Source organism: Mastomys coucha, unplaced genomic scaffold (genome assembly GCF_008632895.1).
Source record: "Mastomys coucha isolate ucsf_1 unplaced genomic scaffold, UCSF_Mcou_1 pScaffold1, whole genome shotgun sequence".
NCBI lineage: Eukaryota > Metazoa > Chordata > Mammalia > Rodentia > Muridae > Mastomys > Mastomys coucha.
In genome coordinates, this window is record NW_022196891.1 from 53,489,143 (window position 1) to 53,516,280 (window position 27,138).

A 27,138-nucleotide genomic window follows, 5' to 3' on the forward strand; every position below is an offset into this window, starting at 1 on the left:
CTGCTTAAAGGAGGATCTCAAGCTCCTTAGAGGGTGTCATTCCCCACTACTGCTCAGTATCAGATGGAATCTCTCAGCCACTCTTTGGGAACCAAAGGAGCGACCGGGAGAAGCGTGACCGATAGCAGGCCGCCCGGTCGCCCTGCTCGGCTTGAAAAGGGGGAGGGAGAGGGGTCCCCTCCCTCAGCCCGTCCTCCCGTCTGCCCCGTGCTCTTCCCGTGACCTGAGTCTTGCTGAGGACGGCGGTAGAGCATCCCTCCGCGGTCCACCACTACCTGGTTGCGGCTCGCCCACCTCGCTCCCTCGTACCCGCGCTGCCGTTGCGCGCCGCAGGTCCGGGGCGCTCCGGGGGAGGGTCGCGGAGAAGCCGAGCCGGCGAGGGTCTCGCGCGCCTGCGCACCGCGGGACGTCGGGCCCCGTGCGTCACGTTCCACGCGAGGGGGCGCGGCCGGTGTGACGGTTAGCGGAGACCTGCCGTGTGGGTGTGGGTGCGGGTGAGGCGGAGGCCCTGCTCCTCGTCCCGGGCGACGCTGCAACCTGCCGCGCCTACCCCCTCGGGAAGCGGCGGGAAGACGCAGGTGCCGTTCGACTTCCCTCCATCTGCGTCCCGCGGCGCCGCCCCGTACCCCGGCCCCTGCGGGAGGCGGGGACCACGGCGGAGGTATCTGCGGGTGCGGCTGAGCCTGGACAGGTGCCCTCACCCTCGTCGGTCTGCGCTTATTTGGGGGATACATTAAGAGCGAGTCTGGTTCTGGCTTGAAAATTACTGCCGAGCTAGAAGCAACTTTGCCTTCTAGAAGAGAGGAGTGGATGGATGGATGGATGGATGGATGGATGGATGGATGGATGGATGGATGGATGGATGGATGGATCGATCGATGGACTTTTGGAATGAAAAACATCCCAGGGGCAACGGAAAGAAGTGGGAGACTACAGATCATTGATTTGGATATGTTTGTTGGATTTGTAAACTAGATTGACAAGAGTCCTCAAAAGCTAGCAAGCAGAAATGCAGAATATGAATACCTTTCCCTTAACTATGCACTCTTAAATGGACAAACTAAAAGATATTCAATATTATTTATATTAAGGATTCAACTTAAGAGGCCGGAAACTAGGTAGGGTGATGCACACCTGTTGAGCCTAGCGCTCTGGAGGTGGAGAGAGGAAAAGCCCCGGCTGGAGACTTACATAAAGAGGGTGGGACCCCTAAGCACATTCTTCCGTCTAAAACCCATAAATGAATATTCCAAGAGAACAAAATGTATCATCAATGAATGAGGAATATTAAAGAATCTCTTAAAAACGGAAACTAGAATGGATTTATATGTTCGGTTTATAGTAGAGCCAGAGTAGCTGATAAGTAGATTAACAGAAAAGAACATCTTAAAATGAAAAATGGACCCAAATATTGCAATATTTCAGTAATAGGTTTTAGAAGGAATATGTATTCACATTTTTAAGGGCCCATTGACTCCTCAGAACTAACTAAAACAAAAATCCCTTCTTAAACTGCCCGGAGCCTCCGGGCCTGGGACAGAATAGTGGTGGAGTCACAGAGTAGGACTCTAGTGATGGCTTAAAAGTCTGAGGGTTTAGAGCTTTCTAGCTCTCTAAATGCTGCTGCTGATAACTTCTAAAAAGTCCTAAAAACTTTCTTGCTCTTTCTGAGGGTAAAAGACTGCTGGCTTAGGTGATTAACACCTATAGCCTAACAGGGGAGGATTGAGCCATGCAGCCTTTGTTCTATCTCAGCAGGAACTGCTGGGCTTTAACGTTCAGCCTGCTAGTTGGAAGTCGCAGGAAGAGAAGACACTTAGAAAAGTGATTATGAACTTATTACTAAGTTGTAAAAGTTTCTTATGAAAGCTATCTAGGGAAAATGGAAAAGATCCTAGGTGGGGAAAGATTCTACTCTATCTAGCTCCTCTATCTAGTTTGTCTCTGACTCGCTCCTTCCATCTCTTTGTTCCCAGTACTTATACATCTTTCAGAATACATGATCATGTTACAAAGTTCATCACAAGTCCACACCAAAAATCAAATCATAAGTTGAAATAGAAGTTTACAACAGCGAATGTTTGCATGCATATCCATTAGGAATAATTATCTAGCTAAACATCCATCACCTGTCTCAGCCCCACAGGTTCACTGAAAGTTTAGAGTCATAAATAAAGCTTTGTATAGCCCAGTCAATATTTCATCTTTTGTCCTAGCACCTATAATAAATCGTTAGTTCCCTTTTTATGACCTTTGGTTAATTGTTTTACAACCTCTTGGAATGTGCTCTGAGTAGGAGAAAGTCTGGTTACCATCTAAGAGCAATTAACTGCTGACACTTGGGAGACTGGCAGAGTTCTCATTGCAGTTTTGATTATCAGAAATGGATCTAATAGCAGTCCCGTTATAAAAGAGCTTAATAATCACATATAATTTTAGGAATTCTTACAGGATCAGCATAAATTCTTAAGTCATCTATTTGTCTAAATAGCATCACTACAAGACAGTACAACTTCATTGATCTGCAAAGATCTGCCCCAAAGGTGTGTGCTACTACTAAGTGATTGTTATATATGTTTAATAACAGGAAAAGCATATTAATAGCAGGAATTTTTCCTAAAATTAGTCCCTTACAGCCTTGCTTAATGAGGGCATACCTGTCGCAGATTATATAATCTGAAGCATGCATTTCAGGATGATCACCTGCTCGTTATTAGCTTGTCTTATTATGGCTCCTGACATTAGACGAAGCCTAGGAGAAAAGGAATCGAGATTTTTAGGTATAAACAGCTATCTGTAAAACAGTGTAAATTAGACTGCCATTCAAGTAAAATGTACGGCAGCTGAGTCCTTACCTTGACAAGCCAACATTAAGAGAGTGGAGTTAAAAGCTGGAGAGATGGCTCAGTGGTTAAGAGCATTGACTGCTCTTCCAGAGGTCCTGACTTCAGTTCCCAGCAACCACATGGTGGCTCACAACCATCTGTAACGGGATCCGATGCCCTCTTCTGGTGTGTCTGAAGATAGCTACAATGTACTCATATAGAAAAAAAAAAAAAAAACCTTAAATGAATCTTAAAAAAAAAGTGGAGTAGAATGTTTTCAGAGAATATCTCACTGGATGACTCCCTCAAAAAGGATATCACCCCAGATTCTCATACCCAATGATCTGAGATACTTAGTACCAAAAGTTCTGTAAAGGGTAATTTTATATTTCATTCCTACTGAGAAAGTTAACTTTGTCCTTTTTTTCAAGACAAGGTTTCTCTGTGTAGCCCTGGCTGTCCTGCAACTCACTCTGTAGACCCAGCTGGCCTAACTTTGTCATTTTTTTAAAAAGAGTCATTATGGCCGGGCGGTGGTGGCGCACGCCTTTAATCCCAGCACTTGGGAGGCAGAGGCAGGCGGATTTCTGAGTTCAAGGCCAGCCTGGTCTACAGAGTGAGTTCCAGGACAGCCAAGGCTACACAGAGGAACCTGTTGAGAGCCGAGCCCCAAGCAAGCGGCCTCATAAACAAAGCCCTTATTTGGCTAAGCTTACAGCCATTGTTTGCTTCCGCATCTGGTGACCTATCTGCTTTTGCCACATGGCCCATTGGGATTGGCTAAGCTTGGGAGTACTCAACAGCCGAGGGTGGGCTGGGAGGCGGAGCTTAAGTAATGGCTCCAGAGAGGCAGGAGCAGCAGAAGGCATAAGATTAGAGCTGGAGGAGAAGCAGGCAGGAGGAGCAGGAGGGAGAAGCATTGTTAAAAGGTTCCTGAAATAAACTGCAGAAAGGAAGAGCTTGTGTCGTCGCGTCTTTCTTGCTGGACGAGGAAGACATAACAGGAACCTGTCTTGAAAAACCAAAAAAAAAAAAAAAAAAAAGATTCTCCTGTCTCTACTATGGACAGATTACGGTGTGGACCAACATGTCTGGCTTTGATGCACGTTGGAATAGAACAACTGATGAATAATAATCTAGTTTTATTTCTGTTGCTATGATAAAATACCCTGACAGAAAACAACCAGGGTAAAGGGGTTTATTTTAGCTCACAATTCCAAGTTAGAATCGATTGCTGGGGAAGTCAAGGGAGGAATCTTGGGCAGCTTGTAACATCTGAAGTCAGGAGCAGAGAGAAAATACATGCGTGCTTATTGATAACTCATTTTCTTTTTTATATGATTCAGGGCTCAAACCCAGGAGGCAGTGATGTTCACATTCAGGATGGGTCATCCCAGCTTAATTCACCAAATTAGTAAAATATCCCACAGGCCAACCTGAAGTAGACAGTCCTTCATTGGGATTCTCTTCCTACACAATTCTAGTTTGTGTGGAGTTGACAAACCATAACAGGTAGTACAAAACAAAATTTGAATTTTAAGGTTATTGGAGAGAGGGGATACAGAAAAGAGCATGCACAGCATGATGTTGTTTTATTAAGGAGTAGCATCTAGCCAGGCAGTGGTGACACTCGCCTTTAATCCCAGCACGTGGGAGGCAGAGGCAGGTAGATTTCTGAGTTTGAGGTCAGCCTGGTCTACAGAGTGAGCTCCAGGACAGCCAGGGCTATGCAAAGAAACCTTGTCTCAAAAAAAAAAAAAATCTATAACTGGAACCAGCATGGGAGCCATCTCCTTGGTCTCTTTCCATTGTGGCAATACCTCTGCACATGTCCAGGGATACTTTATCCACACCACTTGAAGTTTCCTGTCAACAAAAATACCTCACTCCACAATCGTATATGGCAATACAGGAATTCCATCCACTGCTAACAATTCACTTGGTAACTAAGACATCAGTAGGTGATAAATTCAGTCCCACTAGCCCTATGCAAACTTGAACCTGGACTAAAATGTCACTTACCTCCTAAGCCATGTTAGCTTAAACAGTGATGGCATACAGTGAATGCAACTGTTAATTTTGGAATTGATAAATGATAGTCACTGCAAGGTTTTGAGTATTTAATTTTCTCTGGAATAACTATACATAAGAGATCTCAAAGTCTTTTTGAGGAAAGCCAGAGATGAAGGTTTGCCATCATTGTGTGACAAAACTTTTTCTAGAGAGATGCCACACATGTTGACATTCTCCCACAGGAATCCCATCACAGACATAAGTGTTACCACCCAAGTCCAGCTTGGTGAACCAATGAGTTTTATTGGGGTTACTTCCAGGAACAGAAAAGACTCAGAGACAGCTAGCTGCATCACCTAAGCCCGCCCTAACGTGGGTGAAACCTCACAAAAGCTGGGAACCTGAGACACAACGCACAACCTAGGCAGCTGCTCCACAGCTGGAAGGGGTTCTTTTAAAGCGACTGAGTTGGTCTAAACCTCTTCCAGCAGCTCTGCTGACTTCTGCTTCCTCCAAGCAGCTGGTCTGATCTCTGAGTCTCCTAGGCAGCTTGGCTTGGTTAAGAGGGGCTTCCGGCCTTTCCCGCTGACCCTGGCAGGGAGGGGCCTGGCAAAGCTGGTCAGTTTCCGGTCCTGAAGCGGCTTGGGTTGTTTACCTTCCTGTTTCAAGAGCTTTGCTGCAGGATGAAATGTTTCAATCTTGGAACTCATTTAACCGCGGAGGATCTGGAATCTGGATTTAGTACTTACAATAGTATCAGTCTTTATAGGACTTAGGACAGGACAGGAGAAGTCTCTATTCTCAAAACATAAAGCCTGTGCTTTGCTGGTTTGGTTTTGTCATACACACACACAGACACAAGTCTAAGTGGGTTGTTCGTGGAATTCATTCCCCGGGCCCCACTTTTAACTTTCACTGGAGAACTCCGTAGGTCAGGTCACCACCTGCTTTCCCTGTCTGTTGTGATGGCCAGTGGTCTATTTGTTGTCTGGCAGTTAACAGCCTACACCTGGTCTCCTCACAGCACCAACCCTCTTCAGTCTGGGAGTGAATCCCAATTGCAGCTGCTCCTACATGCATTCTTGCCTTAGGAAGATCAGTAAAAGTTTCTGGAACTTTTTGACAGTGTTGGGGATTGAGCCCAGGGCCTTTGTGCATGCTAGGCAAGCACGGGGCTCTGAGCTGTTGTGGGGTGCACTTAAACCCAACATAACTCAAACATCAGGTCAATGCAGATGACAAAAATGTAATCAAGCTGATATGGATTGATCAGGGCCAAAGAACAGACTTGGGAGTTGAACCAAGACCCCAGAAGAAACGCTGCATAGCATATTTAAAGGATAAAACCACAAAGCAAGGGGGAGCAGGGGTGGACTGTAGCATTGTCCAATCATATTTTGGCATAAGGGGTTGAGCAAGGGAGTTTTCATCACTCAGAATAGGACCCAGTCCCTGGGTCTGGACACATGAATTTATTTTGACCCTGCTACCAAGATGGAGATGTTATCTTTGATATGCCTGAATTCAGACAACTGTTCCCTTACAAGTTATCCCATTTCCTTACAATAGAAGCTCTTTAACTATTGGGAAGTCTTCAACTCCTTGTCAACTCCCCTTAGGCTTGGGACCTTGAATCTAGTTTCTCCTTATGATTACATAGAGTCTAAAAAGGAAACGATAGTACTTAGAATAAGTTTCTTTTGTTCCCAACAAAGCTATTATCTCAACCTTAGAGAACATTTTGAAGAGGATAGTAAAGGAATGTTTAGTTAGAAGCCCATGATAGAATCAGAATACATTATTCCTACTTTCCAAGGCTTTGAAAGTTTTGGCCATTTGTTATCAAGGGTAAAGTCTGTTGACAGTTCCACTAAGACTTTGACATCCATTTAGATAATCTTTTTTTTTAAGATTTATTTATTATATGTAAGTACACTGTAGCTGTCTTCAGACACTCCAGAAGAGGGTGTCAGATCTTGTTACAGATGGTTGTGAGCCACCATGTGGTTGCTGGGATTTGAACTCAGGACCTTCAGAAGAGCAGTTGGTACTCTTAACCACTGAGTCATCTCTCCAGCCCCCTAGATATCTTAATTCACTATTACCTCACCACTGGAAGACAACTTAGCTCTAGCCTCCATTAATGTAAAATTGTATATACACACCTCAGCTCCAGCCCAGGTCTCTGTACTAGCTTCTCCACATCTTTCTTTCAGGTTGGAGCGAGGAGTCTGTTTCCAGGTCCATAGCACTTGTAGGACCATGAGTGGATTACTCCTCAGTTATCACTTCTGTGTTTCCACCTCTTTATAGATTCCTGTAACATAAGAGTATGTTCTGATTCATTTTATCTTGCATAGAAAGGGATAACAAGCCAGGAAGGGAAGAAGACAAAACAAATCCTCTTCCCTTTCTTGCTTCTCTTTTACAGCCCAGTCCCAGAATAAACAGCCTACATAGACTTTTCTCTACCATTTCCTCCACCATTCACCACTAAATAGAAGGCATTCTGCCTTTTGCTCATCCAGGAACAAATTAAAAACACAGAGTCTCAGCCAGGCAGTCGTAGTACACAACTTTAATCCCAGCAGTTGGGAGGCAAAGACAGGCAGATCTCTGAGTTCAAAGCCAGCCTGGTCTACAGAGTGAGTTCCAGGCCAGGCCAGGCCAGGGCTACACAGAGAAACCCTGACTCAAAAACCAAAACAGAGTCTTAGCCTCTACCCAACTGCCCTGAGTCCAGAGGAGGAAGTCCATGCCAGCCATAATTTCACAAACCCTCTGCTGGAAGGCCAGTCTTTCAGAGAAGCTGCAGTTAAAGCCAGCTGCTCAGCTCACCTTTACCAAGTTCCACAGTATCAAGAGATTGTCAGGCTGCCCTTGTCATTCACAATGGAACCAAGTTATTGTAAGTAGGTGCTTAAGGTAGACCCAGAAAAATCATCTTTCTTCCCTCTGAAATATTTTCTAAATCCTCACCACCCCATTCCAAGGCCTTGGATCGGCTTTCATCAGCCTCACTTCCCTGGACTCTGCTGCTCTCCATAGTTGGTCAATCTGACATCTGAAAATTGGGCAAGTTGAACTTAACAGAACTTTGTAGCTGCCAGGTCCCAAATGATGATATATGAACTAATAAACTATATTCCATGAATGGGATAATCTGTATCATTATATGTCTACTCCTCCTTTTATAGGGATATCATATTTGAAGGCACTAAATGGGAATGAGTACAACATCTTAAAATCTCCCTGGCTCTTTTATCTTGCACTCAAGTCAACAGTGAGTTCCTCCTCCTAGTTGCGCTTATTCTTACAGACGTCAGTCTCAATAAATCCAAACAAGGAGTGAAGTGTATAGAATCGCTTCAACAAAGGTATGAGCAACATTTTCAATTAAAAAGGAATCTGAAAGGAAAACATCATCATTGTAGTCATAGTGGAGGCTGCCCGGCTCCCTGCTGACTCGATAGCTCCTCCACCTTCCTGAATGCTGAATTGGCCATTTTATCAGGGGCCTCCTTGCTTTTCTCTCAGATGCCTTTCATCATCCGTAACCCCAACCAACTCGGAAGCAGGCGCTTGCGTTGCTTTAGATATGGAGAAGAAAGCCATAGTTCTTTTCTCTCTGTGAGCCGAAAGGCAGCTACAGAGCTTTTCTCAGTGTGCTGCTTTAGGTGGGAAGTATTCATTGAACCAAACTTCTTAAATGTTTGGCCTCTCATGTAGCTTATGACAGACTCAGTGTCAAGAGCTGGATAGATGGCTCAGCAGTTAAGAGCACAGTTGCTGTTCCAGAGGATCCAGGTTTAATTCCCAGCATCCACACGGCAGTCTGTAACTTCTGTTCCAGGAGATCTAATGTCCCCTGGCCTCTATAGGCATCAGGTATGTTCAAGGTACACAAACATATATGCAAGCAAAACACCCATACATAAAATAATTTTTTTAAAAAGTTAAAACTCAGAGTCAGAATTGTATTTATTTTCAAGTTACTTGGTTACTGAATTTTTATTGTATTCCCTGGGTTACCTAGAACACACGAGAGAAAACAGTAGTTTTCAAGATCAATTTATTTCAGGGTCTCATCACTAAAATTTTCTAAATACGTTTTTTGAGAGGAAAGGCGGCATGTGTGAAATCAGTATCAAAACTAAAGAGTAAATGAACCTTTCACCTTAGACGCCAACTATTGAAGTAAAATTGTGAACTTTGCTTTAAAAGTTATTAGACACACTTCTGTTTCAAACAGAAACAGTGAATAGAAGAGAAATCCATGGACATGTCAGGTTCCCCCAGAAAAGGGTGAGGCAACCTCTGGGTTAGCAACTGGGAACAGCATGGCTGATGAACTTTGAAAACCCTGAACTCCAGCTTTCAAGAAAGCAAGGGGACAGGACATGGAAAGAAAAGCTAACCTTTCGAAACCCAGAAAGCAGAACCCCTAGTACCTCGTGGTCTGTTTCACACACTGTGAGCCACCTAAGCAAAGCCTGCCGTGGGCTTTCTCAAAGCAACCGGGTGCACTGGCACCAGGCATCTCCCACCCAGGTCCTCTGACAGCATTGCACCCTGTTTGTTTTAGGAGTCTGCTGGCTCCATCCAGACCCTAGAAGGAACAGCAGTTAGGTTAGGTGTGGGTATGGCCACTTCAGGCCCCGCCCTCTGCACCTCCCTCCAGGCAGCAAGGTCCTTAGGGTCCTGGGGTCCCTCCCCAGCCGCTCAGAAAGCTGAGACTGCGACTCTGCCAACAGCTGGTTCCGGGGGTCGCGCTCGCTGCGTTGAGAATGGACCACAGGGCGCGGAGCTCTTCCAGAGAGGCCCACGAGAGAGGTGGCAAGTCCTCTTCTAGGGATGACAAGAAGGCAAAGGCCGGGAGGGGCAGCAGAGGCCATGCTCGGCCGGATGCTGGGGCAGAGCGGCAGAGCGCCCGGCAGACAGGGACCCGAAGGGAGCCCCGAGCTCCCGCCGCCACAGTAGTGGACGTGGACGAGGTTCGGGACCCCGGTGAGGAGGGCACGGAAGTGGTGGCGCTGCTGGAGAGCGAGCGACCAGAGGAAGGTATGGAAGATAGATCAGATGAAAAGAAGGTATGGAGGGTAGGCGAGAGATGTCAGACACGTGCAGTGAGTTGCCCCGCTGTGACAAAGCCAGACAGACTTGCGAGGGGGTCGGGGTGGGGGTGGGGAAGGCATGAGTTACACAGTTACCTAGCGATGCAAAGTGCATCGGATGAAATAGCAACATCAGCTAATACTTTGTCCCTAGCCACCAATGAAGTTGGGAGAGTGTTGTCCAGGTCCAGGTCCAGTCAACGTGCAATTGTGGTCAGGGACCTGTGGACACAGCACTTTATACGATATGGCTCTGAGCAACAACCGTGGGCCTTTTCTTCCCTCATCCTCGCCCATCAGTCTTAAGTCGAAGAGTATTTTAACCTTTCTTTGGAATAATTTCCCCCGACCAGCTCCCCCAAACCTCAAAGGCAGCAAAGCCAAGTCAAAGAGCCAGACCTGAGTTTAAATTTGAGCCTAGCCACTTGCCAGCATGACCACAGAAAGAGCCGTCACTATGTATGTTTCATAGGGTAGATGTGGGAATAAAATAAACCTCCCAATGCACTTTACACAATCCCAGCTAAATCCTTGCAAGCTAAGAAAGAACACTACGGTGTCACATAGAGGATGGGAAGAAAGGTGTCCCTTTTACCTCCGTGGGTGCCACAATGCTTAAGAGGGAAAGGCATCCACCTCCAGTCATTTTCATAACAAATGTAAGAAAAAAGTCATATGCCCAAATTAAAGGCTAGCAGATGTTTGAGGAAAGTAAGAAACAGCATATTCTGCTGCTGTCTGCTGGCTACGGGGAGAGTTAACGTTTCCTAGTTACAGGCAATGCAATATATGTTGGATCATAGACAGCTACTATTTGTGGACACCTGTAGTTTGAATGCACATTTGCTGCTCATACTTTTTGCCGGATACCCCTCTGGTCCTTAGGAGGGTCTTTGGGTCCAGTGCTATAGAAATGCAAGTAGGTGTGTGCCAGATCACAGCAGGGAAGTAGGCAAGGGAGGGAGCCCCATTTGTGGCACCCTTTCTGTGTGGCAGGCACACACTGGGTATTCTGTTCTTTTAGTTACATGTCACAGATGAGAGAAAATGCCTTGAGAAATTAAATATCTTGCTTGCATTAAGCAGAACTTACTAAAGGAACAGTATTAATAGTGGGGGTTGGGTGGGGAGGCAGCTTACATGATGGTCTGGTTAATGCTAGGGTTCCCAATCCAAACAGTGGGTCACCTTGACTGTCCCAACCTATCCCTGAGAGCCTAGATGTTCTCTGAAGAGTCTGGTATTGAATCGAATCATCATGGATGTGAAGCACCCCAGTTCTACATCACCTTCTACAGATACAGCCTAATATTATGCTAAATAGGTGACTTCCAAAGACTGCAGAACACCTTAATCCATTAAAGGGACTCTAAAGGAAAAAAGTGAGACATGGCAGGCAGTACCAGGAACTTGTAGACACTTCACACAGTAAGAACTCAGACATGTCAAGCCCGAGCTGGCATCTCTATATGAATATCCCGTTTCACCCTTGAACTGATGTATCAGATACAGCTCATGAGCTAGCTATTGTGAGATTATAATCAGCCAGCATCCCATAATATAGAGAAATTGTGTTTTCAAAAGATCCTGAGCCCTGCCTAAAAGTCATCCATGGACTTTTGAAATGAGTGGAACTAGAACTGGAACCAACTGGTTTCCCTGGCCTTCCAGTCCCCGAGTCCCCCTTGCCTGTCTAGGTTATTCCACCTCCCATTGGCCCACACAGTCCTTCACACAGACAATATCCCAGACCTGGGAACTTTGATCATTTGGATGCCTGGCTCATTCCAGTTTTTCCATGTCTCCTAACAGCTCTGACTCTAATACTAAGTACTAGACTGGTAAATGTTGCTTAGTACTTATGGTGATCATTGTTTCCCTAGGGATCAAGCCCTCTGGATTAGGGGCCTGCGAGTGGCTTTTGGTCCTCGCCTCCCTGATCTTCATCATCATAACGTTCCCCCTTTCCATCTGGTTCTGCATCAAGGTGAGTTCCTACACGGTCCCATGAACCCACTTTTATATTTCCCACAGACAGAATGTTGGTGTAGATCTTCTATCATGGCCAGGACAATATGTTAGCAAATTGTATGTGTGTGTGTGTCTTTCTGTTTGTCTGTCTTTGTATGTAAGGACACACACACACACATCCCTGTTGGACTGAGAAAGCTTTCAGAAGCTTCTTCTAGCTTATTCATGCTCAATGACACAAAGGCATCTTGGATTAGATCATCTACTCTGACACCACAGGTGACCATCTCAGGAAGCTTCTACAGACCAGGAAGACAAATATCTTTGGTCCACAAGTGTTTTACATATACTAATCCCAGTAGTGAATAAAGATCTGGGTCTGTTCAGGAAGCACATGAAGAAATTAGAAGCTCAAGGGATTTAGAGGATAGAGAACAAGAATCAACAGGGGACATCTTTAATGACACTTGGGATAGAAGAAGTGGAAGCATTGGAAAGAACCCTATACTGTGTGTGGTGCAGCTCTTAAATAGCCATGCCCTGATTAAAAGGGAACCCTAGAGCAAAGTTTGCTTCATAGGACTGCCATACTGGGCAGAGCTGGTGAGGCCCCAGCACGCCCACCCTTCATCTTCTACATCGGCTAAAGCTGCCAGGGAAGAGTGAGGTTATGGCTGCAAACGACAGATGCAGTCAAGGCTGCTATTGCTCATAGTCCTCATAGCATCCAGTGACTTTGACAAACCCCTTCCCTTGCTTTCCCCACTAGACTGCATTGACTTGTGTCACATGGTATCTGGTCTTCATTCTATACTGGTAGGATGTACTGTGTTCGTTCATCCTAGGGTGTTAAAAATCCAACTTGGGGGGCTGCTGTGAGGGTCAGTTGCTGAAGTGCTGACTGCCCAAGTTTGCAGACCTGAGATTGATCCACAGAACCCACACTAAAAAACAAACAAGCAAACAAACACAACAGGCACCATAGTGCACATCTATACTTCTCCCTAGCACTAGGAAGGTGTCTTAGCTGGGTTTTCTATTGCTATGATGAGACACCATGACCAAAAGCAAGTTAGGAGAGCTTAATCTCACTTAGGCTTCCATATCACAGTGCATCTGTGAAGGAATCAGGACAGTAACTTGAACAGAGCAGGAACATGGAGGCAGGAGCTGATGCAGAGACCTTGGAGGGGTACTGCTTACTGGCTTGCTCCTGGAGCTTGCTCAGTTCTCCTTTCTTACAGCTCCCAAGACCACCAGTCCAGGGGTGGCACTGCCCACAGTGAGCTGGACCCACCCACATTACCAATCAAGAAAATGTCCCACAAGCTTATATACAGGCCAGTATACTAAGTGCATTTTCTCAGTTTAAGTTTCCTTTTCCCAAATGACCCTGGCTTATATTGAGTAGATATAAAACTAGCCAGCACAGATTTAAGACAGGTGACTTCTTCATCTAGCCTAGCTTGGTGAGCTCTGGGCCAATGAGAAACTATTAAAAACAAAATGGATGGTGACTGACTAACAACAGCCAAAGTCGTCCTTCGTCCTATGGACAAGACATCCACACTTATTCACACACACACACACACACACACACACACACACACACACACACACACTTGGTTGTTACATAAAATCTTTTTATATGTTACTAGATGTAGGTTACTGGTTTTGTCTAAGATTGATTTGCACATGTACTCTATGAGATGGTTGTATAGTTTTCTTGTTGTATCTGCATCTTCACTTGGCTTATCTTGGCTATTGTTATAATGCTGCAATGAACATGCAAGTTGTGTATCTCATCAAGACAGTGACTTCTAGCCCAGCTCTTGCTGGCAGAGGCAGGAGGACCTCTGTGAGTTCAAGGCCACTCTGATCTAAATAGCAAGTTCTAGACCAGCCAGGACTACATAGTGAGACCCTGTCTCAAAAAAAAAAAAAAATGACTTCATTTACTATATATATATTTTCTGATAGATTACTGGTGATAGGATTTTATTTTATTTTTTGAAAATATTCATACTGTTTTCCATAAGAAGGGACCAATTTATATCCCTGGCAGCATGAAGTTTAAATTAATGTAGGATTTGTATGTCTTCAATTCTCCATCTTCTTGAGTTAGTTTGGGTAGTTTCTCTCTAAGTTAATTTGTTGGCTTACAATTGTTTCATATCACAGTTTAATACAGCCAATGTTCAGTCTCACTGTTGTCTACATTTACTGTGTATAGATTTTAGATCATTAAATGTTAATAGAAATCTATTGTCTATGTGTGGGTGGAAGAGATGGGACCACTTGCCTCAGGGTAGAGTGGAGGTCAGAGGAGAACCTCAGGTGTTCTTACTTTCCTCCTGTTTGAGATGGGTCTCATTGTTCGGCTGTGTATATCAGGCTTCCTGGTCTTCATTGGTCACTGTAGGAGCACTTGGGTTGTAGGCATGTACTATCATGTACAGCTTTACATGGCTTCTACATGTTCAAAATTGGGTTCTTACTACACCATGCATTGGGCAGTCTCTCCAGCTCCTGTCCACTTTTTGAAACAAAATCTGTGTAACACTGGCTGTCTTGGAATCTGTGATGTAGACCACACCACACAGGTGTTCCCCTGCCTCTGCCTCTCTGCCTTCTGCCTCTCTCTCTGCCTCTCTGCCTCTCTGCCTCTCTGCCTCTCTCTCTGCCTCTCTGCCTCTCTCTCTGTCTCTCTCTCTGTCTCTCTGTCTCTCTGCCTCTGCCTCTCTGCCTCTCTGCCTCTCTGCCTCTCTGCCTCCCCCAAGTGCTGAGATATTTGGTATGAACCACCATGCCTGACCTTCTTAGTTCTCAAAGGGTGTTTTGTTTTGTTTTGCTTTTTGTTTTGTTTTGAGATAGAGTCTCTCTATAGCCCTGGCTGTCCTGGAACTCACCTTGGAGACCAGGCTGGTCTTCCTCTGTCTCTGTCTCCCAAGTGCTGGCATTAAAGGCATGCCTCCCCACGCCTGGCTAACAAAAATTTCTATAACTTAGGATCACGCTCATGCAAAGGTCTTTTGAAGCCTCCCCCACTCCCAGCTTTTAAATCATTTGAAAGCATTGCATTTCCCCTTAGGTTGTGCAAGAGTATGAAAGAGTAATTATATTCCGACTGGGACATCTGCTTCCTGGAAGAGCCAAAGGTCCTGGTAAGAATTATCCTCTATGCTTTTTAAAATCTACCCCATCCCATGAGTTGATGATTTTTTAATCCATGCATAGTTATACTCTATATATTAGATTATATGAAGTCATTTGATTCAATATATTTGTATTTTAATCTGTTAATTATAGAGCAGGTTGTTGTGAAATTATCAGAAAGTATTATTTATAGATCACAGGTGGCTAAGAGAGATGATGTATGAAGAGAGCCCAGGGCTCTCTAGTTGACACAGCAAGTCAGCTTCAGACCCATAGCTAAGGATTGGCCTGAGTACAGTGTTGGTCTGAGTACAATGTGTGTACTCAGAATCCTATGACTTCTCAGAGAAAATCCAAGCTAGTTGATCAGATTAAGTCAGGGAGCTCAAAGCAAAATTCATCATGTAGTAACAAATATCTATTTAGTTGGGAGAAGAGGCACAGACTGAATCCGAGTGTCTTAGACAGTGCACTAACTACCAGGGACTAGAGGAATAAGGCATGATCTCTGATCTCTAGGATCTGAAAACCCACAGCAGGCCCAGCTGGACTCCAGGGCATATATATATAGGAATGTGGTTAGACTAAAAAGTCTAGTAGTTTGCATCTCGAGATACAAGACAGCCAAGAAGGCATAAGAATGAGTGAAATCCCATTATATATATACTGAGAGTGCCTGAGTTCTCAGACAGGCCTGCAAGAACAAGTTAAAAATGGAGACCAGTCTAGGAAACTCATATATCAGAGTTTCAAGATTCAGAACCCAATATACAAGTCCACACAAAATAAAACCAGATTCTAGAGTTTCAAAATGCATTATATCTTGCTATGGCCCTGGTTTTCAGGAACCTTCCCTTTTGGGGCTGAGAAAAGGTTCTAGCTGACTGTCCCCCATAATCCTTGGTTCTATGGGCTGGCACTAGTTTCCACAAAGCTGTGTCTCTTGAAGGGTCCCTGCCTTAGTCACTGTTCTGTTACTGTGAAGAGATACCATGACCAAGACAACTCTCATAAAAGAAGGGATCTAGTTGGAGCTTGCTTATAGTTTTGAGGCTTAGTCCATTATCATCATGGTGGGGAAAATGGTATACAGGAAGACACTGGCACAGTAGACATATTTCCTCATAAAAGGCCAAACCTCTTAATTCTTCTAATCCTCTCAAATAGTGACACTCCCTAGTGACTAGGCATTTAAATATATGAGCCTATGGGGAGGGGGCATTCTTATACAAACCACCACAGTCCTAAATCATCCAGGGGGCTTTAGGAAACTTTTAAAGAACCAATCTACAGATGCTGCATATGGGGTATGTATGCCATCTGGGGTAAGTGAGGACTAACTGGCAACACAAGGCCGCTGCCTCGATAGTGCTACCTCTGGCAATCCTGGGACATTCTCAGAAATAACAAATAGAGGTCATCAACTCTAAATTGATGAACCTGTACATTCATAGAGGAAAACAATTTTATATAGTACCTAAAAGGCCCTAAGACACATTGAGATTAACATTCATGCATATGAACTTATAGAGATTGAATCTAGTGGAGATATATATATATATAAAAGATCTGGAAGCTTCAATATGATCCTAAAGTGTCCGAGTGGGCTTTCTGGAATAATCTCCGTTTGCACCTGCTATGTTGTGTGTTTTAACAGTATATCTACCCCTCTTTGCCTTCAGAACCATCCCCAGTTGAATAATGAATTACAGGACAATACTTTAGTTCCAACGAAGCTACCTAGTGGTCTCGGTAGTACAGGCTAAGCCAGCAATGTAGTCTGGCTCTGAAAAGATCATCTCCAGCAATCTGAACACTTCCTGTTCACATGTTCCTTCCCTCACGCCCTTTTGCAGGCCTGTTCTTTTTTTTACCCTGCCTGGACACCTATTACAAGGTTGACCTCCGTCTCCAGACCTTGGAAATACCTTTCCATGAGGTAAGTTCACACAGCGCATTTCCTTTCTCTTGACATTTCCATGTTCTACCGTCCAAGTCAATCCCAAGGCAAAGTGACTATGCTCAAAAGTAGAGATGGGGACTGCATCAGAATTAAAAACATCATCATCAAAGTAGACGACCAACAGAGTGGAAGGTAGCCTACACAGTGGGAAAACATATTCTCAAATAATTTATAGGAGTTTAATATACAGGATATAGAGGGAGTTCATTCAAGTCAACACAAACAGCAAAAGCCACCATCTAACTTAAAAAAATGAACAAAGAAATTAATAATAGTTAATCTTGTGTAGCAACTAGGCTAAGCTAGGCCTCAGTTATTTGGCCTATACTTAAACAAATCTGGGTGTTGTGCAGGTATTTGGGGGAGTAGATGAATATATAAGTCAGCAAACTTTTAATATAAATCAGCTTACCCTTGATAATGTGGGTGTGCTTCACTCAGTCAGTTAAAGGTTTTAAAGAACTGACTTTGGCTTGAAGAGGAGGAAGTTTTCTTCCAGGAGGCAATATAAATGTTTCCCTGGGTCTCCAGACTCAAAATATTGGCCTTACCAGCTTCCGTAATCACATGAGCTAATCCTTTAAAAACCATCTAGCTCACTATTGGTTCTGTTGTTCAGGATAACACAGGCTACTGAAGGCTAGGTTAGACATCTCTCTGAAGAATGTATATGACAAACTGGAAGATGTGGACATGGTCCACACATGAAAATGTTTAGTTTTAAGTTTTGGGGGAATTGCCCTGTTGGGTAGCTGCATCCTGCAGTGCTGTACCATCCCACATCCCACTGAGTGATGGATTCCAATTCTCCATGTTCTCTTCAGAACATTTTCTTAATGGCAGCCTTCCTGACAGGTGTAAAAGGATTGGCATATCCCTAATGGTTGGTGATGCTGAACAACATCCATATTTCTTTATCAGAGCTAAGGATTCATAGCCTTTCCCAAGGCTCTCTCATCCTGTTTAAAGTTCTGTCCTGTTCTTTCTTCTGGTAAATGTAAATGGCTGCCCTTAAAGGTACTCACTTTTCCTCCCTCTTTCTCTTCTCCCAGAGGCAAGCACCACTATGCCTGACTCTCTACTATGCTAGATAAAAATCTTCATGCATTCAAAAAATACCTATTTGGAATACAGAATCAATCTTCCATTACTCCTTTGTTTTTTCATACTATAACCTTACTCCTAGAAAATACACTTTAAATGCATGTAGTTCCCCTCTCCCACATAGGAATCCAGCCTGCACTCAAACTTGTATTTTTTTCACTTAGGTAGTAACCAAAGATATGTTTATAATGGAGATAGACGCTGTCTGCTACTACCGCATGGAAAATGCTTCTCTTCTTCTAAGAAGTCTAGCCCATGTGTCCAAAGCCATCCAGTTCCTGGTGCAGACCACCATGAAGCGCCTCTTGGCACATCGATCCCTCACTGAAATTCTCCTAGAAAGGAGGAGCATTGCCCATGATGTAAAGGTACTGAGATGAGTTCAATGATGAATGGTCATTTGTTAAACTTGCCAGGTACAAGGCATTTGGCCATTTGAGATGCCACTCCTTGGGGATCAGACTGTCAATGACATCATTGGCCTGGAGTACAGATTTTGCTTCTATCCCTTCCCTAAGGTTACTCCCCAGTGACCTTTAGCACACTGTGAAATACCAGCTTAGTACCGAGTGTTGGAAGCAGTCATGGGAGGGGCAGGACTGGTGGGGATGAGCAGCATGGTTGATGGCAATGTACTAGAATGGTTCCTGGATGCCGACTCTAGCTGGAGAGACAAGCATAGTATGCCTGAAGGTAAAGAGTGGGGAATTCAGGTAAGACTTGTAGAGGCCATACATCACCTACCCTTTCATGATTAGCTGCCCTGCTGTTCATATTTAATTGATTTGGAATTAAAGGAGGGGAATAAAAGTAAAAACTGCCCCTGGAGAAATGGCCCAGTGAGTAAAGTGCTCCCTGTGGAAGTGTAAGGCCCTGAGTCTGGATCCTCAGAAACCATATAAAAAGCCGGGGGTGGCAATGCAACCCGACATGGGAAGGCAGAGCCAGGAAGATCTTGGGGCTCTCTGGCTAATTAGTCTAGTTGGTTGATGGGTTTCCAGTTCAATGCGAAACCCTATCTCAGGAAATAAGGTGGAGAACAATGGAGAAAGACACTCAGCATAGACCTTGGGCTTTCATGTTCACAAACATGGGCACACACACAAAATGAAAAAGGAAAATCCCTTCTAAGCAACCTTACTGAGTCTCCAGGCAGTCAGCTCTGTAGTCTCATCTACAGCCTAGGTAGATGCCTCCATTAGCAAGGCAGTGGCAAGAGATACTAAGACAGAGAGCAAAGCAGGGCTGCAGGCAGCTGGCCAGTCAGGTGGCAGTTACCACGAGGGACCCAGGCCAGCATTGAAGTCATAGGGACACCAAACTTGGGTTGGAAGGTGGCTAGGAAGGACATGAAATAGAAGAGCCACAAGGACCAAAGGCACCGGCAGTGACTGCTTTATAGAAGCTGAGCAGTCACTAACCTGAGAAAACAAAATGTGGTGTCCAATATTTGTGGCTTGTCCGAGTGTTACCAATAACTAGTATTCATGTGCTGAGGACAGGTGAAGGAGCTAGAAAGGACGTAGAAGCTGGAAAGACACAAAGGTGAGTGGCAGGAAGGAGCCCCACGCTGACAATGGAGCTACTTGGCATGCTCCCCAGTGTCCCCTTCAGCCTCTTCCTTGTTTGTCCCTCACCTCTGAGGGATAAAGGACAGGCCACTGATGTCCAAGCTCAATTTTGTTGAAATGAGTTATGATTTAAGCACTTATCCATCCATCTCCCCAGATCATGCCAGGACCTGGCATAGTGCAGAATATTCGATGAATCTAGAAATGGCCCAACTGTTGTAGCCTTGAACCCTACCACCCTTTCTGTATTGATTCTCAAAACTCCCACCTACTTAGCATTTACCCAGCATGCAACATTGCTTTCTCTTCCTCTGATTTCCTCTTGAGCTATTTTCTCAGCCTGGAGTTTTTTCCTTCTTGCTACAGGAACAAATCTTAGTTGTTCATTATAATGCCACCTCATCTATGATGTGTTTCTCAATATTTCTTACTCACACTTGCTCCCTCAAACAGGTTGGTCCTTCTTAAGATTTGCAATGCACTGAGATTAGTACTTAGCCACCAAGAAATTATTAGAAGCTTAGTTTGAAAGGAGTCTGGGCCAACATGGAGGGCTTTAAGCCCTGCCCTGCCCTTTACCCATTTCCAGAGCCCAGGTAGTTTTTTCTCTAGTCCGTTTCCAACTTTAATCATGTAGGGCATAGAAGACTAAGAAGCACAAGGAACCTGATACCATCAGCACTAAGGAAGTGAAAGTATCCTAAAAATGATAGCCATGTGGTAGGGTCTGAGCCTAGGGGTGTGGGTTATTTAAGGAGTGCATTTTAAAACAAACTGAAAAAAAAAAGTACCATCTGTACTAATTCCCTATCACTCGTGTAACAAATTCCCCCAAGCCTGGTGGCTCAGAACAACGAGCTTACTGTACTCTTATAGTCCTGAAGATCAGAGTGCAGAATCATCTTCGCTGGGCTCGAGACTAGGCATGAACTTGGCAGGTTCTTTGTGGAGGCTGAGATAGATCCACAGCCTTCTGAGCCTCTAGACCATCTGCATTCCTCTTCTGCTTTCCAACCCCGGCCTTCACAGAGCACTAGCCCCATGCTCCCTCCGTCACATCACTTTGTCTTCCGGAGTCTTGTGATTATGTCCCTCAAGAACCTTGGATTTATTAAATCGCATCCTGAATCACATCCTGAAAGTTCTTCCGGAAGCAGTCTAAGGTCCTAGGGACATAAGCATCTTTGGGAGCCGTTACTCAGGCTCCTACATCTTCTTTAGATCCACAGTTGTTATTTAACAGCACTATGCAAGTTAAGCTTCTCTGTCCCAGGCACTGTAACATTGAAAAGCAGTGTCCCAAGAAAGAACACGTCCTGAGGACAGATCAATGGCCCATGGTGCACGGGGTGGGGGTGGGGGGGTCTTATTACCCCCTGGGGGAGGCAGGGCTCACTGGCATCTCAACTCTTTCCTCTACAGGTTGCCTTGGACTCAGTGACCTGTATTTGGGGCATCAAAGTGGAGAGAACTGAAATGTAGGTAGGAAAATAACTAGCAAGAACAATACTTAAAAAAAATCATTTCAAATACCATGGCCACATTGATATTAGAGAAAAATGACCTGTCATCTCATTGCATGCAGCTGCTACAACTTCTAAGCAAACTATCCCCATGGTTTCTAATTATTCAGTAGGGTGTCTTTTTACTGTCAAACTTAGCATTTTAACCATGGTTTTGTACTAGCTTAGTGGTTTTATCCTGGGTGTCTTGTTTCATTTTAATTTCATCGTGGGTGGTTATGAGCCACCATGTGGTTGCTGGGATTTGAACTTATGACCTTCGGAAGAGCAAATGGTGCTCTTACCCGCTGAGCTATCTCACCAGCCTATCCTGAGTGTCTAACTACACATTTACATCACCCCTCCAAAGCCCTCTCACCTGAGCCCTGGGTTTCCCTTCAGTGGATGTACCTGTTATTCTGGAAATTCTACAGAAATGGAGTCATAGCATAAAGACTTTGGTCTGGCTTCCTTTCATTTAGCATAAAATATCAAGGGTGTGACATGCACCAGTATTTCATTCCATTTTATAGTCAAATATTATTCTATTATATGACCATACAAAACTGTGTTTCTACATCCCATAGTGTAAAAATGACTTCAGGGTTGTTACGGAAAGAAACTTTATTCTATGTTTTTTTATGCAGAATATGAGAATTGTTCTCAACTTGTTCAATCCTTCTATTAAAATCAATATTCTTTTATAAACTTAGATGAATTCTTCTGATCTTTGTTTTTAATTGTATGGCTCTTCAAAGTTGTTTTTCATTATCCCAGTTAAATAGCTTGGATTTATATGAGATCTTAAGTGAGAAAGACAACCACAAATTTTGAACATAAAATATGGCCTGTGTAATTAGAATACCATAGCCCCATGCAGCCTCCATAGTGGCCATACCTGCACGTGGGGCACTGACCCCCAGATGTGCTCTTCCCTGACTATCTCCCATGTCAGAACTCTAGGGACAGCTTTATCTGTTTATTCAGAATCTGCTATTCAAAGCTGGAGGGATGGCTCAGTGATTTAGGGGGGAAAAAAAATGTCTACTCTTCCAGAGGAACCTGGGTTCAATTCTTTGCATCCATCAGTCAGCTCACAACCATCTCTCACTCCAGTTGCCCACTTCTGGCCTTTGAGGGTTATAGGCATGTATGTGGTGCACAGATATGTGTGTGGCAAAATACCCATGCACATAGACTATAAATCTTTATATTATAAATTGCTATTTGTGAAACAACCCTAGACAGGGGGCAAGTCTATGAGAATGCCCTGGCTGATGGGGCCCAGTCTGTGAGAATACCCTGGCTGACTGGGCCCAGTCTGTGAGAATGCCCTGGCTGACTGGGCCCAGTCTGTGAGAATGCCCTGGCTGACGGGGGCCAGTCTGTGAGAATACCCTGGCTGACTGGGCCCAGTCTGTGAGAATGCCCTGGCTGACGGGGCCCAGTCTGTGAGAATGCCCTGGCTGACGGGGCCCAGTCTGTGAGAATGCCCTGGCTGACTGGGCCCAGTCTGTGAGAATGCCCTGGCTGACGGGGCCCAGTCTGTGAGAATGCCCTGGCTGACGGGGGCCAGTCTGTGAGAATGCCCTGGCTGACGGGGGCCAGTCTGTGAGAATGCCCTGGCTGACGGGGGCCAGTCTGTGAGAATGCCCTGGCTGATGGGGGCCAGTCTGTGAGAATGCCCTGGCTGACGGGGGCAAGTCTATGAAAATGCCCTGGCTGCCAAGGTCAGGGTGCACACCTATATTATCTGTCTTCTTTTCTAGTAAGGATGTGAGGCTGCCAGCTGGGCTTCAGCATTCTCTGGCTGTGGAAGCTGAGGCACAAAGACAGGCCAAAGTGCGGGTGAGCCATTCCTGAGCACTCTATCCTCCTGCTTATGCCTTTGAAAGGGCATCTGAGAACCTAGTGGTCTATACTGGTCCAGGAACTGAGTGGAATCCAGCTGTGTTCCCACCACTGTTGATAGGGTGTTCCCACTGCTGTTGATAGGGTGTTCACACCGCTGTTGATAGGGTGTCCCCACTGCTGTTGATAGGGTGTTCCCACTGCTGTTGATAGGGTGTTCACACCGCTGTTGATAGGGTGTCACCACTGCTGTTGATAGGGTGTCCACACCACTGTTGATAGGGTGTCCACACCACTGTTGATAGGGTGTTCCCACCGCTGTTGATAGGGTGTTCACAGGACTGACCGTGTAGTACCTCCACCTCTCCCCAGATTCTCTGTTAACATGCCCCCTCCTCTTCTGCTTTTACCCTCTCTCCTTAAAATCTCCCCTCGCTATCCTTCCTCTCTGGTCCTGGGATTGTCCCTTGATAACCAAGGCCCCGTCATCCCTAATGAAAGGATGAAGAGAGGCAGATTCCTCTCAGAAATCTGAGTGGATGAGGAAAAGGACTGTACCACATAGAGGAATCAATAACAAAAACCTTTAAGAGGAAGGTGGCCTTTAAGGCACACTGACATCCAGATCCCTGAACCAGCTATCTGGGCCCAGGGTTGAGTGGCACCTGTGAGGGTGCTGAGAGCCTTCTGCTCTGAAGTGCTTTACCCATTCTTTTTGACCAAGTTATAATTCCATGTCTGTCCCTGGGACTCTGACACTTATTCTTCCCTCAGCAAGCAGGATCCCTGAAGTTTTCAAGCCTATCTCACATTAACAGTACCCCTAAACTGCATCTATGCTCTTCAGGACTCACATCTAAACCAACCTTACATTTGCTAGTGTAAACTGTTCCCGCTGCCTCACAATCCATCAAGGAGAGGCTGAGGCTGCTGCCCCAAGTTTAACAACGCCTGTGTAGGTGTGTGGTACCTGCTTGTGGGGTCACCCTGGAGGTTGAGCACTGACGACCCCCGTGCAGTGAGGTGGCATGGTCACGTTGCGTTTCTTCGTGTGCGTTCGTTCTGTAGGTGATTGCTGCAGAAGGAGAAAAGGCTGCCTCTGAGTCCCTGAGGATGGCCGCCGAGATTCTGTCGGGCACCCCAGCTGCTGTCCAGCTTCGATACCTACACACTCTTCAGTCGCTGTCCACAGAGAAGCCATCCACCGTGGTTTTGCCTTTGCCGTTTGACATGCTAAGCCTTTTGTCCTCTCCCAGCAACAGAGCACAAGGAAGCATCAGCTACCCAAATTCTTCCAAACCTGTTGAACCAATAAATCCCAAAAAGAAGGACTCTCCCATGTTATAGGTGAATGGGCAAAAGCAATGTGAATCTGCCATACAAAGCCATTTCCCTGAGTGAGGCCTTGGGTATCCTCCAACCCCCATCCCTGCACTTGTTTGGTTGCCAAATAGAATGCCTTTTGAATGTATAATGTTGCAATGGCCACGTGCATGAGAACTCAGTGAAATGATAGTGCCAGAGAAGATAGCCAACCATACAAGAGAGTTGTCTCATCATATTAATTACAGGAAAAAGATTTAAAATTTTGAATTGACATGTGGTCCGATTATGATTTCTGAAAACTTAGTTCAAATGCCTTCTACTGCATGTTTCCTGGCTCCTTCAGCAGGGCCTTTCTGGATCCTAGAGCCTTTTCTGCGAGTGCCTATCAGTGTGCTCATCATACCGAGTAGAAAGTCTGAGCTTGGGACGCAGGTCTCTCCCCTTTCTGTATTCTTTCACACTCCCACTGACACAGCCCACTAAGCTCTACTGCTGGCTTTTGACGTTTCCAGCCTAAAAGTCCAAACTCTCAAAAAGCAGTCCCAAGGCATGAAAGTCAGGCAGGTTGTGGCAAACAACCCTACTTCCTCAGTACCAATTCTGTTCTAGTTTCATTTCTGCCTTTATGATTAAAATATTCCAGCAACAAGAAACTTAAAGGAGAAAGAGTTTATTTTAGGGCAAAATTCCAGGTTACAGTCCATCACTGTAGAGAAGTTAAGGTAGGAACCTGAAGCAACTCTTAGTCGCTTCATATGTGGAAATGCAGGCAAGAACCTGAAGCAACTGGTCACATCATAGTCAAGTGCAGAAAGCAATGAATACATGATCCTTAGTTGTTTGAGTTCAGCTCAGTTCATCCCCTCATCCAGTTCAGGGCTCCCCTGCCTACGGAGTGCTGCCACCTACCATGGGCTGGATCTTCCCACACTGATTAACTTAAAAATAGTCTCTACAGACATGCCCATGGGACAACCTAATGTAGAAAATCCCTCTTTAGTCTCTTCTGGGATTATTATATGTTGTATCAAGTTGGCAACCCAAACTAATCTTCACATCTGCATAGCAAGTCTCTGTCTCAAAGCCAACAACAAAAATTGAGACACTTGTATCAGTGTTCCAAAAAGTAAGTTAAGCCTAGACCAGTGCTTCTCAAGCTTCCTGATGCTCTGACCCTTTAGTACAGCTCCCCATGTTATGGTGACCCCAACCATAAAGTTATTCTCATTGCTACTTCATAACTGTAATTTTGCAGAATTTTTCATACCAAGTCCTAATTGCTGTCATGTACAGTAAGTATATTGCAATGTATACAACTACAGGCCAGAGAACTCTCTTCCTGGTAAGAAGTTATGCTGATAATCAACCAGGGATATGTGTCTGGATCATATCCTTTATGGGATACAGATTTTGTGGATAGAAGAGTTACTACCGACAGTAGGGAATGATAGGGCACAGAAAGGACAGATATGGGCACTGTCATACTCTGTAATACAAAGACACATTTGTACTCAATATTGTTGAAAGGACTCTTCATATGTATAGCTCCAATAGCTTAGCATAAATACACTACTAATGGTTTGTTCCAAGTTAACCACCTTCCATAGCTTAGGTGCACCTGGATGAGAACACTGTTGGTACCAACAGAAACTAACTAGACTTACAGTTTCAATAAGTAGATGGGCCTAGACATCTACACAAAGAGGGGAAAATACAAGGAATGATAGGAAGAGAAGGCAGACATCATCACACGCCTCAAAAACTTGGCTGATCTCTTGACCAGAGGGTGCAAGCTGAGTCCAGCATGGCTGGCTGGCTGCCTCTGTCTCTACTGTCTCCACCTCTCCCTGTATCAGCTGTTGGAGATTGTGATGATGATGGTCTGAGATGGTAATCTGGTATCATCTCGGGTTGCTTGCTCACTGAATAAAGTACACTTTTATGATTCATCTTGTTTCCGCATTTGACTTCTGTGACAGGCAACACAAACCAACTTCCATTTCTACTGGGAAGTGGTAAATTAGGGAAGGTTAAGCCTAGCTGGAGGAAGTGGGTAGATGTCATGCTTTTGAAGAGTTTATTTTGTCTCTGGCTCCTTCTAGTTATCTCTACTCCCTGTTCAACACAAGATAAATAGTTTCTAGCATATGCCCCCACAACCATAATAGTTTGCCTCATATTGAGCCCAGACAGATCAGCCAGTCTTAGATTGAAACCATGAGGCAAAGAAAGAAAAATCTTCCTGATAAGTTGTTTTTCTCAATGATTTGTCATAGCCACAAGGCAGCCAGTAATTTTCTTCTTTCCTAGAGATGAGGTCACACAGCTGTGTGCCCATCTAACTGTCTCTTTTACACAAGTAAAATGGCCTCAATAGGCTAATGCCAGAGATAGAAAACAAAGAGTTCTCTCAACATTGCTTAAGAGACTCAAGAAAGTACAGCAAGACTGTAAAACTTCTCACAAAACATCAGTTTTGTTAACTTTAGCTGACAACTTCATATATTCTAGAGTTGGTTGAGAGGGGGTCTGAACTGAGGAATTGCCCAGATCAGATTGGCCTGTGTGTATGTCTGGAGGGGGCTGACTTGATTGAGCTGTCTGCTGTGGGTGGCACTATTCCCTGGGCAGGTGGTCCTTCGCTATTTAAGAAAGCTGGCTGAGCATAAGCCAATGAGTGAGCCAGCAGGCAGCACTCCTCCATGGCCTCCAGTGAGTGAGCCAGCAGGCAGCACTCCTCCA

General features: G+C 44.9%; 2 protein-coding genes across 9 annotated transcripts in view; one reads left to right on the forward strand and one right to left on the reverse strand.

The window, feature by feature from the left end:
- Tdrd5 (tudor domain containing 5) overlaps positions 1-417 on the reverse strand; it is a 78,716-nt gene extending 78,299 nt beyond the window's left edge. For 3 of the 7 annotated variants that reach the window (XM_031385634.1, XM_031385624.1, XM_031385618.1), the window contains exon 1: positions 276-415. The gene's annotated coding sequence lies outside the window, so the exon portion shown is untranslated. Of the gene's footprint in view, positions 1-275 lie in introns of all 7 variants that reach the window. The other 4 variants (XM_031385611.1, XM_031385586.1, XM_031385602.1 and 1 more) reach the window with 4 other exon arrangements.
- On the forward strand, positions 415-26,345 carry Nphs2 (NPHS2 stomatin family member, podocin). Of its 2 annotated transcripts, XM_031385655.1 has the most exons (9): positions 415-578; positions 9,593-9,899; positions 11,836-11,939; positions 15,015-15,087; positions 16,936-17,018; positions 18,311-18,514; positions 21,140-21,195; positions 22,989-23,067; positions 24,139-26,345. In XM_031385655.1, exons 2-9 carry the CDS (start codon positions 9,626-9,628, stop codon positions 24,415-24,417), a joined length of 1,152 nt encoding a protein of 383 aa, XP_031241515.1. In that variant the 5' UTR covers positions 415-578; positions 9,593-9,625; the 3' UTR covers positions 24,418-26,345. The 2 variants fall into 2 exon arrangements, with proteins under 2 accessions (XP_031241515.1, XP_031241508.1); XM_031385648.1 differs by lacking the exon at positions 415-578 and having other exon boundaries at positions 9,348-9,899.
- Positions 26,346-27,138: the final 793 nt, after the last annotated feature.

Excerpts from the sequence above, each read along its gene's own strand:
- Nphs2 (XM_031385655.1), top strand. The coding sequence starts at position 9,626 with ATGGACCACAGGGCGCGGAGCTCTTCCAGAGAGGCCCACGAGAGAGGT. Across the intron at positions 15,088-16,935 it reads TGGAAGAGCCAAAGGTCCTG|GCCTGTTCTTTTTTTTACCC; the intron begins GTAAGAATTATC and ends GCCCTTTTGCAG. Across the intron at positions 18,515-21,139 it reads GCATTGCCCATGATGTAAAG|GTTGCCTTGGACTCAGTGAC; the intron begins GTACTGAGATGA and ends TTTCCTCTACAG.